The following is an 18,835-nucleotide window of genomic DNA, read 5'->3' on the forward strand; positions in this document are numbered from 1 at the left end:
TTTCACCTACTTTCTTAGATAAACTCAAGTAATAACTGCATTAATTTTAAACGAAAAGATAAAAACCAATTATGTTTAAGTAGCCCACTTAGTAACTTTTAAAAATGGCTCCCATCCAGTAGTTAGCGCATGCGCGGAAAAAAATATCTTGGGTATGATCTGCATACTTTTAAACTTGTTATTTTTTGCATGAAGATGAGTGCAATGAAATAATATATCTAAAGGTCTGCAGGCAATAGCGAAGATTTCACTTGCAGCGTCGACTAGATTTGAGGGAGGAGGTGCTAATGTTTTTTACAGGAGTGTACGTAGAGACTATTTTCTGTTAATCTAATGTAAGTTGATGTGTGTGTGTGTGTGTGTGTGTGTGTGTGTGTGTGTGTGTGTGTGTGTGTGTGTGTGTGTGTGTATTGAAGAAATCAGATTCTAAACGATTTCTTCACACACATTTCAACATATCTAGATTAACAGGAGTCTCTAGGGGAGGAAAACTGGAATTACTAGGCGACAAAAAAGATAAAATCCTGCTGAGTCCTGCTAACTTGGCCACGGTGAGAAAAGCCCATTAGTGCCTATGGTGGTTTCTTCGATTTCCTGAATTAAGGTTGGTTGGTTGGTTGGTATAGGGTTATAAGCGCATCAGGAACTTAGGCCATATTGCACCACATATATTATGTCTGCAAATTGCGTGTATTCTGTGGTCAGATTGCTGTTTAGTGGACGAAAAACCCGAGTTTCTGGGAGAAAAAACCGTGCTCCCCTCGCCTGAGACCTACTATCTCAGCCACGGGGTGATAGACCCACAAAACTTCCTACGTCATTGACGGGATTCGAACTCGGGTCTTTCCCGCTCAGCGTGGGGAGGACGGCGATCCTACCAACTGTGTTATTCATGAGGGATTGCTGAATTACATCGTTGCCTAGTTACTGGTCTTCCCACTACCGTTTCCTTAATCATTAGCTACCCGTCTAACGAAGCAAATTTTTTTTTCTCTCTCGCTCTGTCTTTCTCTAGATTCCTCAAGGAATATTCCTTCATCCAGCGAACAAGGACTGAAGGATTTCCATTTTGCGTTCGCTTTTGATCTCTAAATGAGAGCGGTCTAAAGGGATTACGAGAAGCAAAGTGGTCCAAATCTTCCATAATAGCAATAGCTTGGATATTTGCAGTGACGTCAGAGCGTATTACAAATGGGATTACAAGAAATGATCCCATATGGGAGCACGAACATTGCGAAATGCAAGCCTGATTTCTGTAAAATGTGGAACTAATATCGCATTAACTTAATCAAGTCTTTAAATGGGCGTGTTCTTACCTTAAGACAATAACAGAAGTCTTATAAGGGGTATTACTTTGCCAGAAGAACATATTAGCGTCTGCTGCGCATTAAATCGGCTGCCATTAAAGGCGCAAGGAAGTAATGTTCATTTCAGTTGCTTGTACCAGCCAGTGACTGCTAAATACGGTGCTCTTTCTTGTATTCTCTCTATCTTGAGAACTCCTCTGGCCCTGGTCGTCCCGGATTATAAATATAAAATTTAATTATTTTATTTTACTCATTATTGACTTAAAATAAACGAGACATGTTTATTTCAAGTACTTTCTGCTCTAAGTTATTCATTGTCGATTTCAAATACTGTCGTTTGGCAAGCATTATTCATTGTTAGCTTCAAATACTGTCGTTTGGTAAGCATTATTCATTGTTAGCTTCAAATACTGCCTTCTAACAAACGGTATTCATTGTCTTTTGGTAAATATTATTCATTGTCAGTTTCGAATACTGCCTTTTGACAAACGTTATTCCTTGTCGATTTCAATCACAGTCGTTTGGTAAACATTCATTGTCGATTTCAATCACTGTCGTTTGGTAAATATTCATTGTCGATTTTTACTGTCTGCTCGAATACTTTTCAATATTTTAATCATGACTTGACCATAACATTTTTTTAAATGCTTGTATTGTACTTATCGATGAGTTTTAACTTTGAATTTTAGTTTTTGATTTGAAACTTAATAAATATTGAATAAAGACCAAAAGATAGAAAAAATACGCCAAATTTTCAAATATGAATTAAAATTCTCACAGGCCAAAGTATAAATATTTAAGTGTCTATTGAGTTGCTTGACAGCCAGCCTTTTGTATGGTGCTAGTGACAGTTTGTTTGCATGGCGTTTGATGTTTTAAACATCAAGAGTAAGCGACGTGAGGCTTCCATGAATTGATGTAGTTCAGGTGGATGGCGGTTGTCACATGACCCGGAAGGCAACAAATCACTCAAGTGTAAGCAAGATAGTGCCATGAAGGGATAGAAGAAAGTAGTGTTGGTGCCAAGAGACTGATAACGCTTTGTAAGTCTCTGGAATTCTGACTTTCTTACGGTTTTAAGTAATCAATATTCATTAGGCGTCGATCGTTAACCAGGATTGGCATCGTCCTAATGATTCTCTCAGGGACGGTACTCACTAAAGTGAACTTTTATTCTGCGGTTCGACTTTTGAACTTTCTAAACTTTAAAAAAAGCAGTAGAAAAACTTCTTAATCCGAAATAATGTAAGTAAAAGATGAATAATTTAAAATAGGGAGAAAGTCCATTGGCCATACCCCTTTGGATAAAAAACGGAAATATTTTTATAGAGAGGCAGTAGTGAGCCTCAAAAGAGTAATATATGGAAAACATGTCCTTGCATGTTTAGACTTGTCGTGTCTTTCCAGAGAAGTAAATATACTTGTATAATAAGATCACATTTTTTGTGTAGGCTGAAAATTTTTGGATACCAGTGTACAATCTAGTTAACTACAATTCATTTCTTGGTTTGAAGGATCCTATCTTCTCTCTCTATCTTGTTTCTCTCTCTCTCTTCCCGTCTTCTGTTGCTATACCATTTATTTTCTGTCAGAATTGTTTCTGGAAATTCAAAAACCTGTGTGATGTCCCAAACTCCCATAAGTTATGATTATCAATCTTCCACCTTGGAAACCAACTCTACCGCAGCAATGCGCCAGAAATAAAACTACCCAATCGTGAAAAGCTTCTTTTTTTTAGAACCGTATGAAATTTCACTCAAGCATTACTGTGACATTTGATTTTATTCAAGACTATTTGATTTGTGTTTTTTTTTATATTTTTCATTCTATTTCTTTTTTTAAGTACTCCAAGGAATTAAATGTTGCCCTAACTTTTCTTCCGTTTCTTTAATTTAATTAAATCCTGATTAGAAATCTAACGAAGAGAATGAAGGAATTCTCCTTTGAGAAGAGATGTTGTTCAGCTTAATCTGTTGAACCGTTCCAATGATTCTTTACGTTTTATTTTTTATAGAAGAGTAGGTAGGCTAAATTCAAATAAAAAATTTGGTCTTCATTCTTTCTTTTCTTTTATTTTTAAAATTTTTATGAAGTCATTGTACGTGTCGGAAAGAGCCACTTTCATCACATAGTTATGGGAAAACAGTTTTCTACTTAGTGCATAAAGTGAATCCAGCTTCTCAACTGACAGTGAAAATTATCTCCAACTAATTTTCGGGTGTAAATATCATTGGTGAGAAGCATACAATGATCTTCAAGGAATTCGGTTTTCGATGCTAATGGTTGTTTATCTTTATTTTTGGGTGGGGTAGGTTGGTTGCACATCCAGCAACCGATGGTAAACTTTTTAAGATCAAGCCTACTGTTATTCTGGGATCCAGCCTATCCTAACGTTTTATATTTGTGGTTCTTGTTTATCCAACCAGCGAAAATATACTTCCTTCATTCATTTTTATTGATACCCCTCGTCAATATACCTTAAGATGTCTCCTTTCCAAGCTTTGCTGACCGCACTTTTCAATCCGTTTTAATCCTTATTGGGTATCAAGTAGCAAATTTGACTAGTTTGGTCATTGTTTTCTAAACCATCCCTTAAGTTTCTATATCTTTTTATAAGTTTGGCTTCCAGACATAATTAGAATATTCAAAATGCGACCTCATCATCGTTTTATACAAAGGGGCAATGAATTCTTCTCAACCCTCTTTCGAAAGTTCAGTAAATTGACAGAACACCATGAACCTGCCTAGACGCTTGTTTATATTGCAAGGTAGATTTAATATCTGATTGTACACATGCACGTGTGGTTACATTGCAGTACATATAGGCCATACCTGCTGATATATTTACGAGTCAATATTTACAGCGTCTTGTTTACAAAATCCTATATATAACGACAGCTTATATTCTCATTATCTGTTAATTTATTATTGAAGCATTTGAAATGGAAACAAGTCTTGGGTGGAGTGTCAGTACAGCCTGATGATTAAGATGACAGTGAACATTACACAACAGTTTCTGTCGATATGGACACCGTTAGACTTCAACGAGACCTTCTCTCGTTGGTCTTAGAGATTAGGCTTGGGAATAACTTGAAGTAACCTGCAGACGCATAAAGACTATTGTAGTTGCATACAAGACAATGAACAGCGATCAGTTTGGAGTATTTTTCATAATTGGATGAAGAGAAAAGAATACCCAAAATCTTGTCTTTGGTATGTAGTATCTTAGCAAAGCCTTTTGGCGTCAATCTTCAGTGTTATGTTGTTGATCTTTGGCGCTTCTAGCATCCCGGTGAGAAGCTGGGTAAACGTCATCAAGTTCTGATAACTCGCAGCTTCCATGCCTAGTTGAGGTTCGAGTACAGCGTGGCTCGTGAAATGGTTTAAGGGATTCGCAACAATTTTATTGAACCATCTGAGAAATCTATGAGTGGAGGATCAAGCCGGCGAAGCGTATAAGGGTACAGGGGTAGACGCAACTCATGATGTATTTAGTTGCGAGTTCTGGGTTTCGGAGTTAAGATGCAGCCCAATGCAACCAGGATAGTTACCCAGGCTCTGTAATAAACTGCTGGTCTGTTGACATATTTCTTATGCTGTTCAATGTCTGCTGAAATTAATAAAATTTAAGTCGTCTGCATATGTCGTAAAATGTTATGAGCTAAGAAAGGTTCCAGGGCAGCGGCAAAGAGAACGCGCTACCTCGCTCAACACCATTCTAGATTGTGAAAGAGGCTTCTAAGTCCTTATGTCTAGCGATGAGTTTTCTCTCGTTCATCATGCTGCAGAGTATTTGTAGTAGGCTTCTTCGAATATTAAAACAGTTCTCCAAGATGATGACGAGTGCTAGTTTGGAGATATTATCATATGCTGCAGAGATCTGCCAAGCCAGAGGTTCAAATACCTTGTCAGAGAATTATCCAGAAAGATGATGTCTAGCTGCTCTTTGTTATTTATTGTTTTGTATACGTAGAAGAGTATCCAGAAGGTTGGTTGTGGTTGATCTGCCTAGTAAAACTGAATTTATATGTAAAGGTTTGTGCGTGAAAAGAAGGTGATTCGGAGTTGAGAGAATCGCCTTTTCAGAAGTTTTTTCAGGGTACAACTGATTTAAATTGGCCTGTAGTCCATGATTTCTTCATGTTTATTAACTTTAGGGCCTGGTTGAACAAAATAGTTGCATCACGTTTGTGGAAGTACTCCACTTTTGAAAATTTCTTGATGTATAAGCCCATCTGTTATGAAAGGCCTACTTATTTGAATGATAAAATTTGGAAACATATCCGGCCCTATGGTGGCCTTGTTTGTCGCTGAGTTATGGAATTTTAAGGTCCTCCCTGGTAACTGTAATCTCACCACTGGCAGATGGAATTATGTTCTCTAAGTGCAAAGTCATTTACTACTATCCTCTGTCTCCTGTCTTTTAGCTTGTACCTGATTCAACAAAGGATCTAATCTTGGAAAGGATCTTTAAATGAATTTACAAGTATATAAAGAGAAGCCACTTATATCACAACCTTTCGTGAGGAACCGTATTGAAAGCTTTAGTGAAGCCATATAAATAATATCAAAGTTATTTATAGCATTCAACTGTTTTGTGTTAATAATTAACCAGATTAGTTGGGTAATAGTTCCCTTTCATGCTGATCCATTAAGAATACCATCTAATTTATCTTTAGAATCTCCTTTCTGGAATGGGTATACATTAGCGCTCTCAAGTCCAGGAGGGTTCATTTCCGAGTCTAAGGATGATTTCATTAACATCTCCAACTGTCTGATGCCCTCACATGCACCTTTTTTTAGTACAACAGAATGTATGCCGTCCACGTCTTAACCTTCCCTCAGCTACAGTAGCTATTCCACTGGACTCTTCTCGGGAAATGCTGTGAAACTTATTTTACAGCAGCTGACTCTTTGTAATTGTGCCCCCGTGGTTCGAGCAGTCTTTCAATTGCAAATATCACTGCAATACACCTATCCAACTCATCTTCCACTTCATTATGCTGACATCTTCTAGTAGTATCTACTTATAATCATTGACCTTTATTTTTTACCGGCTGTACTTTATATATCTCACCATCCTTAGTACAAGACGCAACCGAGAATTTGTCTCAGAATTTTTGAATAAAGGTAAAGTTTCAAAGATGGAACTAAAACTCAGTACGTTGTGAATATTCTATGTTTTATTCTCCAGCAAAAAAGTGATAACACTACACCGTATTGCAGGCAGGAAAAGAAGATCAAATTTGTCTGGGAATGAAAAACAGAATAAATAGAACTTCAATAGGATAGGATTTTTAGGATTTTCTTTCAAGGTATTTTTTTCTAAAATGCAGACATTTTCTTCTGGCACATGACAAGTTTAATATTCTCTGACTGCGTCAAGTTATCGAGATTTTCAATATGTACCAAGTTGGTGGGTGTCTCAGTTCTCCACAGAACAGTGGGTTTTTTCTCTCTCTATTTTATTCTGGATGGAAAAGTATATTTACAGAATAATTCTGAAGCTCGCTCTCCTAAAAAATATTTTATTTGAGAAAACTCCTGCTATTTTTATAGCACGAAATAGAATTTTAATATGCTTAAAGATATATTTTTCAACAAGACTGAAAGCCCTATTTCATTAAAAACTCTGACATAGTTTAGCAAAAAATATTTTAATTTTTTTAAGGAGCAAGACGTATTAGACAAAAATTTGAAAAATCTGAATCTGTATAAAAACATATTGAACCTAAATAGGATTGAACCTAAAACCCTTGTAGGGTACCCTAACTTTCGAATACACACACAACACCAATATGTTTTAACACCAGGGCTCAACATTGGGTGCGTCTAAGGTTTGTGGCCGTCTCAAAACAGCACTGGCTTATATGTGTACAGCATGTACCAAAATAAATTTTATTCATAGCCACTTATTTGCAGAATTATGTACTTCATACCAATCCAGAGTTCATGTCTATTCTGAAATTTGTAAACAATCTGGAAGAACAGTGGTTTTACAGATTTTCAGAAACAGTTGACAAGGATTTGTCATGTTTTCCACCCATCTTCAGACCACCCAATAATTTGTTCCTGCTCATAATCCCTAACGTTATGTAACATCTCGAGCAAAGAGATTGAACTCCACAGGAAGATACACACATGTCTCGTTTCTAAGACATAATTTCGGAATATCCTAAACACTCGGATCATTTTGGTTCATTTACCGCTTCGATCATCTTGGTGAGATAATGGTTTCATATTTACTTGAACTGCATCTATAGAAATGTTCATGCAGTTCCTTCCACACCATGCATTAAATTTCAATCACGTACATTTTGATTTTAGTGATGGTATGATTTAAACTGAATGATTAAGTAATATTATTTGAGTTTTCCATAACCCTCAGCAACAATGAAAATTTTTTCAATAGGATGGACTTGGTGTAGTTTTTAGCTCTGATTTCGAATATGCAGTTCATGTTTAACTAGAACCATCAGCCCCCAAAACATTCTATATTTTAGTTTACATATATTTAGATTTTGGTTTATCTATTCGTATTAGCTAAACTGCTGAATAAAAAGTTGTGTAGCTTGGAGTTCTCTAGATCTTGCTGTAAGTGGCCAACTTCGGACAGTTACTAGACTATTCTGCCTCACCTGCACGTCATCTAATCTGCAGTGAAACGTAATCCATTAGACCACTTAGTTACAGTGACAGCTACCTCTTCATGTTCCACCAGAAACCTGGTTATTTGAAGAAGAAATCACAGATGAACCAATGTAAACAGTCCAAACTGGAATCAATGAATGCCTAGACCCAAACAAGCCTCATCGTATAACTTAATATGAAACTAACTGATCATGTCAGCCATTTAAATTTATCTAAGGCACGTGCGAAGCTTTTAGAATCTGGGCTGAAGGAATGGAACTTGCTGTAAAAAGATACAATTATATTTATATTTCGTAAATGACAAAAAGAATATTCTTCATAATTTTATAGGGAAGATTCACGCTGCTACTATAGCAATGTTGATGTATTCCTGAATGTCCTTGGAAGAGAAACCAAAGGACTGAAGGCTTTATATTGACTCTTCGAAATGAAGTCTCAAAGCTGTGCCCCTCCCCAGAAGAAACATAATTCCATCTATACTAATCGGTTATTCAGTCCTCCTGAAAGGATTCTGTAAGAATGCAGAACTCTTATGAAAAGTACATTGCATGTGTTATCTGGTCGTCCAATCATTATGAAAATAATATCTTAACCTTCCCGCATGAATCTTCTACCCGAAAAGAAAAATGTCATCTAATCAGCCACCAACTGATAAAACCAACACATTTTCAATATTTAATAAGTTTCCATGCATTACTTATGCCAAAATTAAAGATTTATTTGTCGGTTTGCAGATCAGAGAGTCATTGAGAAGTGAAACATTTTGAAAGGGTATTAAATCCTTTGGAAGTGGAAGGCTGGAAATGCTTCAAGAAAGTTTGTGAATATTTTATAGGTACTAACGGAGTGGACAAATATAAATTCTTGATTTAAAATTTATTACAAGCCTACCAAAATCTCAGGTGAAATGTGTCTAAAATGCACTTATTGAATTCCGATTTAGAAATTTTCTCTGGTAACGTTGAAAATTATTAAAAGTGCAACAGAAACTTAAGACTTGGTAAAACAATTGTTTTTGAACGATTCTCTAATCTCGCTCGCATGTTTTTTTCCAAGATTTCGAGTTCAGCAAGGATCTGGAAGACTGTGGACATGGCCCGAAGAATTATTTAAACAGATTAAATTGAGAAAGAATTCGTTTGTTTCGGACAGTTTGACTGACGAGCACATGCAGCTCAGACTCGAAGAATGTGAAGAGCCTCTTTGAGGCTGTTGATAATAGTTCCTTCCATTATTGTTGATTTGATCGTAACAGGTGAACAGTCGTGATGTCTCGAATTCGATCCTCAAATAAACAGACATAACCTTGGAGATAGAAAACAATTTGTTTTCAAAACTCAAATACAAGTGATTGAATTTTTTGTTCCACCAGATAAAACAGTGAATATGTACAAGTTTGATCATTTGGTTAATTCATAATTCACTTTAATAAGGTCCCTGTTTCGATAAAAAAAAAGCAACTGGTGCTTGTTTATTGACTACTCTGGTCCGAATTCTGAACGATTATCAAGGAGTTTTTGACAAAGATGGGATTGTTGTGCCAAACCTCAACCTCTTATTTTGCTCTTTTATTTAATCCGAAGCATTTCTTGTTACCAAAATTAAATCAATGTGCTGAAAGGACATGTTGAAATGTGATAAAGGTAGATACTCAAAGATAGTATGCTGAAATGTGATACAGGTAGATGCTCAAAGGCGATTCATTGTAAGGTGGATGAAAGAATCAATCTGTCGCGCTACCCTCAAATTGTTTGTCGACAACCATTAAAACAAGTGTACAACTCTCTTGACAGGAGGGAGTCTTCTTCGCATTAGCTCCCAGCTGTATGAGGACTAGTGACAGCAGACATCTCATAGAATTCAGTGCGCAGTAAGAAATTTAATAGAGTAATAACTTTCTGTCTCTCTTTCTATCTATTTATCCTTTTCATATTCTTTGTTTAACTTTTACCCTCTTATGTAAACTCACTAACTCATAATTCTAATTTATATAAATGGTATTGACCATGGTATACAAGGTAAACTGTCAAAGTTTACTGATAATTTGAAGGTGGGAAGAGCGGTTAACAATCCAAGCCACCCTATATTGCTTCCAAAGGACTTCGATTGGTTGCGTACACTGCCCTACCATTAATATCCGACACCTGCATATTTACAAATCACCTTTATTTACTGGTAAAGTAATAAAGCGTGCCGAAATCTTTAACCTTTATGATAGCCTCTAGTATCTGTGGAATAATTTCTACCACGTTGTGGAAAAGGCCATAAAAATTCTCGCGTCATTGATGGGATTCAAACTCGGGTATTTTCTGCCCGGTGTGGGCGAGGAGAGCGATGTTACCAACTGTGCCTTTTCTATTCCTTGATTGCCCACGAAGGCAATCAAGGAATAGAAAAAGATCGGATCTCACTCTCCTATGTGCATTAGGTTGTTGAACATTGGAGTAAGTTGGTTCCCAAAGGCAGGGAGTCTGGCTAAGTTTAAAGCAGAACTGGATAATATTTAGCCTTACTGTTACTGAAGCTACATTTTCCTGCTTCCAAACCAACTAAGCATTATAATTTGGCTGAACGGTTCAAATACTCACCTGGAGAGGTACACTCTTCTTCTTTTGGTTCCACGTCAGGCACAAGGGTTTCGTTTTCTGTAGATGTCTCACTGGTCACCTGGATTGGAAGGTTCCTTTCTACAGACGATTTAAGTTTATTGTCGTGATAATTGATCTTTGGTAGCGAAATGCTGGTTGATGATGGTTTTTCTTCTTTGGCATTTGTTCCTGGATGGGAGGTATTTGGTGCCTCACCGTCTGATAAATCGTTGTTGCGATGTTCGGAAAGTAGGGTCTGTAAACGGCGGGACGTGTGGCTTCTTGGGTTTTCAAGATGAGCTGATTCTTGTGCACGCCATCTATTGCCTGAAATAGCATATAACAATAAATGAATTATATTCAAGTTCATGGTAACTATAATTATATAAATTGATAAATCTTACTTTATAAGTAATCCTTAAATATTCTAAATTACGCGCCCTCTGTTGGCATTTCTGAAAATAAATCTTTTATATACTATGTGAAGGAAAACTTATTTTCCTCTGAAGCACCATTTCAAGTTCTTTGTTCCATTGCACCTCTGAAGCGTAGAATACCGATTTGCGATCAGCCTCTCTGACAGATACCAGATTTCATATTTGTTATCAGATTCTTGGTTGCCATGGAAACACATCTCGCTTCACTGCAGGTTAAACTAGCTGTGGTGGTAGCATGCCAGGTGTAATATATAACGGAAAAATTAAGTTTTAATTAATGCAGTTATGCCTTCTGGATGCAACACGGATAATCCTTCTTCCGTTGTACTGTATCTTGAATAATTACCTAGACAGAAATAAAAAAGATACTCGAAAAATGCCTGTGGAATCTAAACGGCTGTCATGGTAACTAGAAGAATACCGATTTATTTGGTGCATTTTGAGCTCCTAGCAGCTGGTTTAGTATGCACATAACAACATGTTGCAATGCTGAATAAAAGATCTTTATTTATAACCAACTAGGTCAAGCATAGCATATTAATGCAGCAGAGAATAAAAGATTCGCCAGTAGTGAAGACCAAAACTGTTCTTGTGAAATAGTTGCATAATAAGTTTATAAGTAGATCTAGTAGATCTTAACTATTTATTACTAGATGAAATTACAATGCTCCAATATAATCATTCCATCCTTCACAATGACCATCCCACCAACGCGGTTTTACAGCTTGGTAAAGTAACATTCTCACTAGAGATCTAATCTTCCACTGACGCCAGTCAGTTGATTTGATTCATGACATCAATGCGCTCTTGCACATGTAGTGTGTATTATTGATGGGATAATCTTATTTTTTCTTGCACTGATCAATCGTTAAGTTGTTTTATTTCTTAAGTCGGAACATAATGGAATCTCAGATCAGATTCCAGGAAGTTGGATCCTTTAAGGGGCTGGTTATAAGACTGCTATTTCCGATATTTATAAATGAAAGTGGTAAATGGATACAAGACATTACACATCATTTAAATTTGGAGATAATAAGATCTGAGAGTGATGTGAAGGGATGTCCTGACGCTGGTCATTAACCTCTGCGCATGATCTGGAAATGCAGATAAAGTGAACATCAGGAGGAGAGCAGTTAATGATCATCTCCAAGCAGCTCTCCTTCAGGATGAATTAGACAGGCATCTTAAAGGCCCTCATCGGTAGCACAGTTTGTAGGATCGTCTCCTTCCCACACCGACTGAAAAAGACCCGAGTTTGAGTCCCATCGATTACGTGAGGAATTTTATGGGCCTTTTTCACAATGTGGTTGAGTTAGTCTGTCTCAGAGGGTATCATAGTTTTTTCTTCCAAAAACGAGGTTTTTCGTCCAGAAAACAGAAAATTGACCACAGAAGACACGCAATTTACATTTGGAGAAACGAATTAAAATCTAGAAGATGAAAATGATTTGGAGGTAACAATACAGGAAACGTGTAATTGCTTGTGCAGTAGATAAGTGAAGATGAGGGCCATAGTGTCCTGTTGCCGTTTTATTGAATAATTTACTGTAGATATAGAAAGATTATAATTCTGTGGCATAAGGCAATTTTGAGACACTTAGAATATCCTGTCCAAGTTAGAGCCGTACTTAGGAGATGTTTTTGAAATGCTGCAAAGATTAGCAACGTACCTAGTGAGATTGGATCAAGGAAGACCATACAAAGAGAAATTTCAAATTTGTGGGTTACAGAGCAAAATAATTAAAATGTTTGACAGTTTAATCAAATACTGTGTTATTTTAAAGAAGACCAGATGTTAGAATGAAAAAAAAAGGCTTTTAATATTTTTTCGAAGCAATCGGATTGAGCAACTGCATACCTTCCAAATTGCTTGTAGAGTTGTTAGAAATTTTTTTAAACGCACGTCTCTTGACCATCGCCAATTCCTTTTCGCATTTCTTTTAATATCTTCTCCACTTTCAAATCGTGGTTCTTTTGTCGTGATAGATTAGATTTTGGTAGGAGCAAGAAGTAATTGCTTAGTGATTCTTATTCACTATCTTTCCTAATTGGAACAAATTCTTATGAATGAATTATTTTTGAAAACGATATTTCTTTTGTTTGAGAGAGCATGTGGATCGCCATTCCATGCTTTGTTCGTTTGTGAATCGTTACTTAAGGAGGAAAAATTACCATCATATATAGCGTTACTATTCAATACTTAAGGAGGGAAAATCATCAATAGTCTCAATGAGCTCTTCACATCCTTCGAGTTTGTCAGCTTTTAGTCATCACTCAAACAGTGCAGAACAAACCCAACGCAGATCTTTCGTTTTCCAAAATCTTCTGTCAGAACTGAATGAATTATTTCTCTATTAAAGTGAAGATACTCTTCTATCATTACGCTACCAACTGTCTACTGACGAGGGCATTTTCACATGATTCAGTGGCCCAGTCCTGGATCTTAATTGACAAACGACTTTGCAAATAAATATCCTTTACTATGTTGATAATACGAGGCCTGTCAGAAGAGTAATGAGATGAATTTTGTAATAAGTGTAATGGCAACACTGGAAACGAGTGACGCGCAACAGCATGTAGCGTGGTCCTTTCTCTGATCTCACTGTGTGTTAAACTCGCTAGAGGCAGTACGTCCGACCCTAGTGCAATTATCGTAGTCGCGTGTTTGTAAAGTGTGTTATAATTATGAACTGAGAACGGCCTATAGAAAGGATTCCATGTTAGGATCTTAAGTATTCCTTTGGCACAAGATGTTTTCAGAGGGATGTGAAACGGTAGAAGATGAGATGCATGACGGTTGGCCACCAACCACTCGAACCGATGATGATTTCCAAAGAGTGAGAGCGTTAATTCGTCGAGATCGAAGCTTAACAATCAGAATGACAGCCGACGGACTGAATTTTAAATTCAGACGCTGTTCACAAAATTTTAAGTGAAGATTTGACCATGCGAAAATGGACCTGAGAGTTTTGGGTGATGGACGTGTGTCTTGATTTTCTAGAAAGGTTACATATCGATACAGACACGTTGAAACGAGTCATTGCTGGTGACAAAAGCTGGTTTTTCCAGTACAATGCTGAAACCAAACGCCAAAGTGAGGAGTGGCACACGAAAGTATCTCCACGTCCGAAGAAATCTCGATTGACCAAATCATCAAAAGTGAAAATTATGATTCTCGAAGCATCATTCACAAAGAATTTCTGCTACAGGGACAAACAATGAACCAAAATTACTACAGAGAAATTCAGAAATTCTCGCTCAGTCACGGAAAAGTATCCTTCCTTCAAGTGCGACTAGAGACCAGTCAAAATTGAATCCTCCACCGCGACAACAATGCACCATCCCATTCTGCCTTCTCAATTACAGAAATTCTGGCGCAGAAGAGCATTCCAGTCCTCTCGCAACCGACGTATTCACCGGACCTCGCTCCATGTGATTACGTTTTGTTTCCAAAACTGAAAAAACTGTTCTCAAAAAGCTATCGACCGTATTATGTTTTGGGGATTGGGTTTTCGTGGGGTTATTGAGCCACATTACAATGCACATAACATAATTTATTGAATATTTTCACGTATTAGATCAAAATCAAACAAAATAAGATCCAACAAAAATATGTGATCTTGTGATCAACATTTATAAAGGTTCTTATAAGTTAGCTGGCAGCACTTAGGGGGACGTACATTTCTCGTCTGAGGGTCAGACGCGGCTGTGGGTTGCCAGTTTATCATACATAGAGAAAATTCAACTGAAGTTTATAAAGCTTTTAGCGGGGATGGTAAAATGAATAGAGGTCAAATTTTTACAGTATTAAGTGATGCTAGAACCGAAGGGGGAGGGGGACGTAAATTCCAACCAAAACGGCAGAATTATAGACTGGATTGTAGGAAATTTTCCTTGGTAGTGGGTTGTTAATCATTTCAATATACTGCCTCCATGAGTAGCCGAAGCCGATTTCTTGGAAGGATTCAAAGGCCAGCTGGCTTTCTCTGCTGCTTCCTTTCACTGTGTTAATATTAATGCAAATCGATGATAGGACACATCTGCACCTAATGTCTTAGTTACCTTGGTGATTAATGCAAAAAACTCCGCTGAACGATAGATTAGTTTCAGCAGCGTGAAGAACGGTTTTCTTTAAATGCAAATTAGTTGGTGTTATAGAAATATCGCTTTTCATATCAAAGGTGCATCTCAGACAGTAAACTCTGGTAAATCAAAACATGTTTTAGTATTTGGTTTCAGTAAATGGAAGATAATTACTAAAAGAGTATCTGCAGATGGTATCCATTATAGTCGAAATTAGAACAGCTGCTGCTGGCTTAGACAGGATTATCTGATCAATAATCGGATTACTACGTCGATGGCAACTCAGGAACCACTTAAAGGGATTACAAGTTAAACTCAGATCATGCGGACAATCAATGGATGATGTAATCTTTATTATGCAATTATATTAGAATTGACAGGTGGTACTGCAGAAAGTACACTTGAAATTACAGTAAAAGTCAGTTGTACTTATCTTAGAACAAGAGCCAAATCACAGATTAAAACGTGCATTTGGTAAAAGAGCTTTATTCTAGCTGTAATTCTCTACTATTATGATAACAATTTTTATTGCAAAAAGCTACATTAACTACATTAATCTGGATGCTAGAAGAAAACCAGACTATATCTGAAGAAAATGTTGATTCGGATCAAAGTATGGAATCAAAGGACTTTGTACTTTGCAAAACATTCAATATTGCACCTCAGGCCAGATACTCTAAATGAGATGGTGATCCCACCGTCTCATTCAAGGCATTAACGAGAGGTACAGTACAAATACAGCATAAAAACAAAGTTATAACATGTGTGGTCCTGTTGTGTTGTTTTGTTCTGTGCTCAGAGGAGCAGTGTAATGGCCTCACGAACGATCTTGGGCAAAGATCTTACAAGAATGGACAAAGATCCCTGATAATCTTTGCCCATTCTTGTAAAAGTTCTGGTGTAGGCAAATACGCCAGAAAACTGTCAACTGAGGTCAGGGGAGAAGAATATTCTGGATCCACTACTTCGTGTTGATGCATATTTGGCAGTGTTGAACACTTGCTGCTCAAACGACCACTGTCGCAGTTTACCACACCATTGAAAACTTCTGTTCTTCCCAGTCGTGTATGTTCATTTAGATTTTTGGTTACATCACTAGAAAGAATAAGTCGATCGTGATGGTGGAACACCTTTTGTGGTGTCTTACGTTTGATACAGAAAATTTTTGGCATCGATGGTTTAGATCCTTGATACAGTCTGCATCGATACATCTATCACCTCTGACCTTGCTATTACAGATTATTCCCCTGCACCAGCACTAATAACCATGTCTGCCACGTACTTAATAATTCTCCCCGCCTTTTCGATATCAAAGAATTAATTACCACGCTAGGATTACGAACCTCTCTTAAAAGTTTAGTTCATATTAGAATATTCAGTGCTCTAATAATTTCGTGGGGCAGTGTATATTTACCAGAATGAACACTTCTCTTGCATTAACCGAATTCTTTATTTGTTCAAATTAGCGTTGTCAGCATTCGTAGTTGTGATGTTAATGTAGGTATTATTTCTTTTACATTAAAGAAATGTGTACATCCATTTTGAATTTTAATATTTCTCTTAACTAAAAAGATAAAGAAAATTTTCTTAAGAATGAATTCAAAAAAACCATAATTCAAAAATTCTAGCACCGAAGCAAAGAAAGCTCTTATTTCATCAAAATGCCACCAATGGGGTGTATACTATTTTAAATCGTTGATAACAATCTTTTTCCGAAGTGGATTTTTCAACTTTAATCCTACTCTCAGACACTTGAAACCCACAATTCACAGCAAATTCTCAAGAGGCGAAAAAGAAATGACCTGACGCACGTTTGCTTTCCTATAGGGCGAGAGAATAGCTGCCACTTTATGAGAAACGAGAAGAGAATTATTGCCACTGCGGGATCTGATGGCTATTTCGTGTTGTGATAAAGGGAGGCGTTTATGGAGAAAACAGTACGTGGAGAGGTGAGTCACAGAAATCTATATTGAATTTATGGTGTGTCAGAGAAGTTAGAAAACAAGTCGATATTTTTTCAGAAATTATCTTTAAGTAAGTTTCTTTGTGTGGGTTTTTGTTTGTACTGATCAATGTTTGATTTTTTTTTTTGATCAATTTTAAGCTTAACCGTGATTAAAAATTTTAATAAAACTGATAAAATTCAATCGTAAGAATGACTTCCCAGCATAACAGTAGAGCATCAAAAGGAAGCTACATATACAGGGGCACTCCTTGGAAATTGTCTGGATTTGGTTTACCATTAAACCTCTATTCTCCATTGCTGAATGGATCATTGTATGCTGAGTTCCTTGCAAAGAAAAAGGTCTTTCTCTTGCAAAAGTTTCACGTATACGGAGTTCCGAACATCAACAAACATATTTTATATAAAAATAAATTACAGTATAACAGCAGAAGCTCCAAATACCGCTTACAGTAGCGTATTTCAGAAACATTTATTTCACTACTTTTGAAAGAGTAAACAACCAATTAGAACACCCACTTCTCTTCTTTGAAATATAATTCAATACTTTTTAATGGAAGGAGAGAGTTGGGAAAAATAATTTCGATTATCATTATATGAATTACCATTAACATTATTATGATTATCATCATAATAATATTCATTGCATTTTCGGTACAAGCTAGATGATTACTCTTTTTAATTGCGTTCATTATGTTTGTATATTGGGTTAAGATAATAAAATGTGTGGACCAATGAAATGCTGCCTATGTAATTTGACTTTATTCGGAAGATTTGATTCTTTCAAAGGCTATGATGGATGCTGTAATCAGCCTCATCAAAAACAAATTAACAAGTGCGGTGGAGGATGACTGCAATCGATCTAAGGTCTTACTCACACTACAACAGTGTGTACCAAGCTAGAAGAAATCAATGCATTTATGTCTAGCAAAATGCGCCAATGAGGAGTCTCTGAGGAGTGAAAATTGTAGACGCTTTCTTTCTTTGTTAGAGTAAAAAGCATGTTTTGTGCAAATTAACTGAATCTCTCCCAACATATCTAAAATATTCGGTATTCTTGGAGAAAAGGAATTTATATCGTACGATATAAATTCAGTTCTAAAAGGCCCAAATATAAAGGAATATATGTATTGTGTAGATGGTCCTTTGAGTAAACATTGGTATTTAAGTCCAGTCATTAATAGCTGAAGAGACAGTGTAGGAAGTAGCAGTGATATCTATATTTAATTCGTCATTTAGACAGCTAAAAGTATATGGTAAGCACAGTCAGCTTATGTGAAAGGAGAAAGTCTTCTATAAGTGTGGTGGAAGTGTCAAAGAGTGAATTTGGCATTAACATCTTACATTATAATAAGTGTGGCAGTACCTACCAGAGAAATAACTTGATCAAGATAACCAATATGGAGTGTAATGCCGGAAGTTGATGGGCAATACACTAAAATTAAAAAGTAAGAATCATAAGGAGTAGACACCCCCCTGATCACCAGAGCACTTACTTTATATTCTTCATTCGTATACTGCTTACTTTCCTCCAACTTTTTATCCACGCTCTGGGCTATTAGTTTATACGAGGGTAGGAGGATTGCTATTCCATTCCGTCCTACCATGGAACAGTGTCCCAACATCTGTGGTGGTGTTCCTAAACCGCTCTCAGGCTTCTAGATTCCATTAAAAAGAGGGTGGTTAGGTTAATTAATGACTCATCTCGAACAGTCTCTCCACTCTCTGTCTCATAGACTTTCTGTTTCTGTTGCATACCTTTTCTATAGATACTTCCATGGGCACTGTTCTGAATCTATGTCTATA

At 36.7% G+C, this 18,835-nt stretch overlaps 1 protein-coding gene across 1 annotated transcript in view; it reads right to left on the bottom strand.

The window, feature by feature from the left end:
* Positions 1-18,835, bottom strand: part of LOC150085000 (sodium/potassium/calcium exchanger 4-like) — a 131,658-nt gene that overhangs the window by 82,399 nt on the left and 30,424 nt on the right. Inside the window, exon 2 of the mRNA XM_090375703.1 lies at positions 10,547-10,873. Coding sequence (XP_090231829.1) covers positions 10,547-10,873 — 327 coding nt within the window. The remainder of the gene's footprint in view (positions 1-10,546; positions 10,874-18,835) is intronic.

Source organism: Mastigoproctus giganteus, chromosome 6 (assembly GCF_048544385.1).
Source record: "Mastigoproctus giganteus isolate SK-2022 chromosome 6, ASM4854438v1, whole genome shotgun sequence".
Lineage (NCBI taxonomy): Eukaryota > Metazoa > Arthropoda > Arachnida > Uropygi > Thelyphonidae > Mastigoproctus > Mastigoproctus giganteus.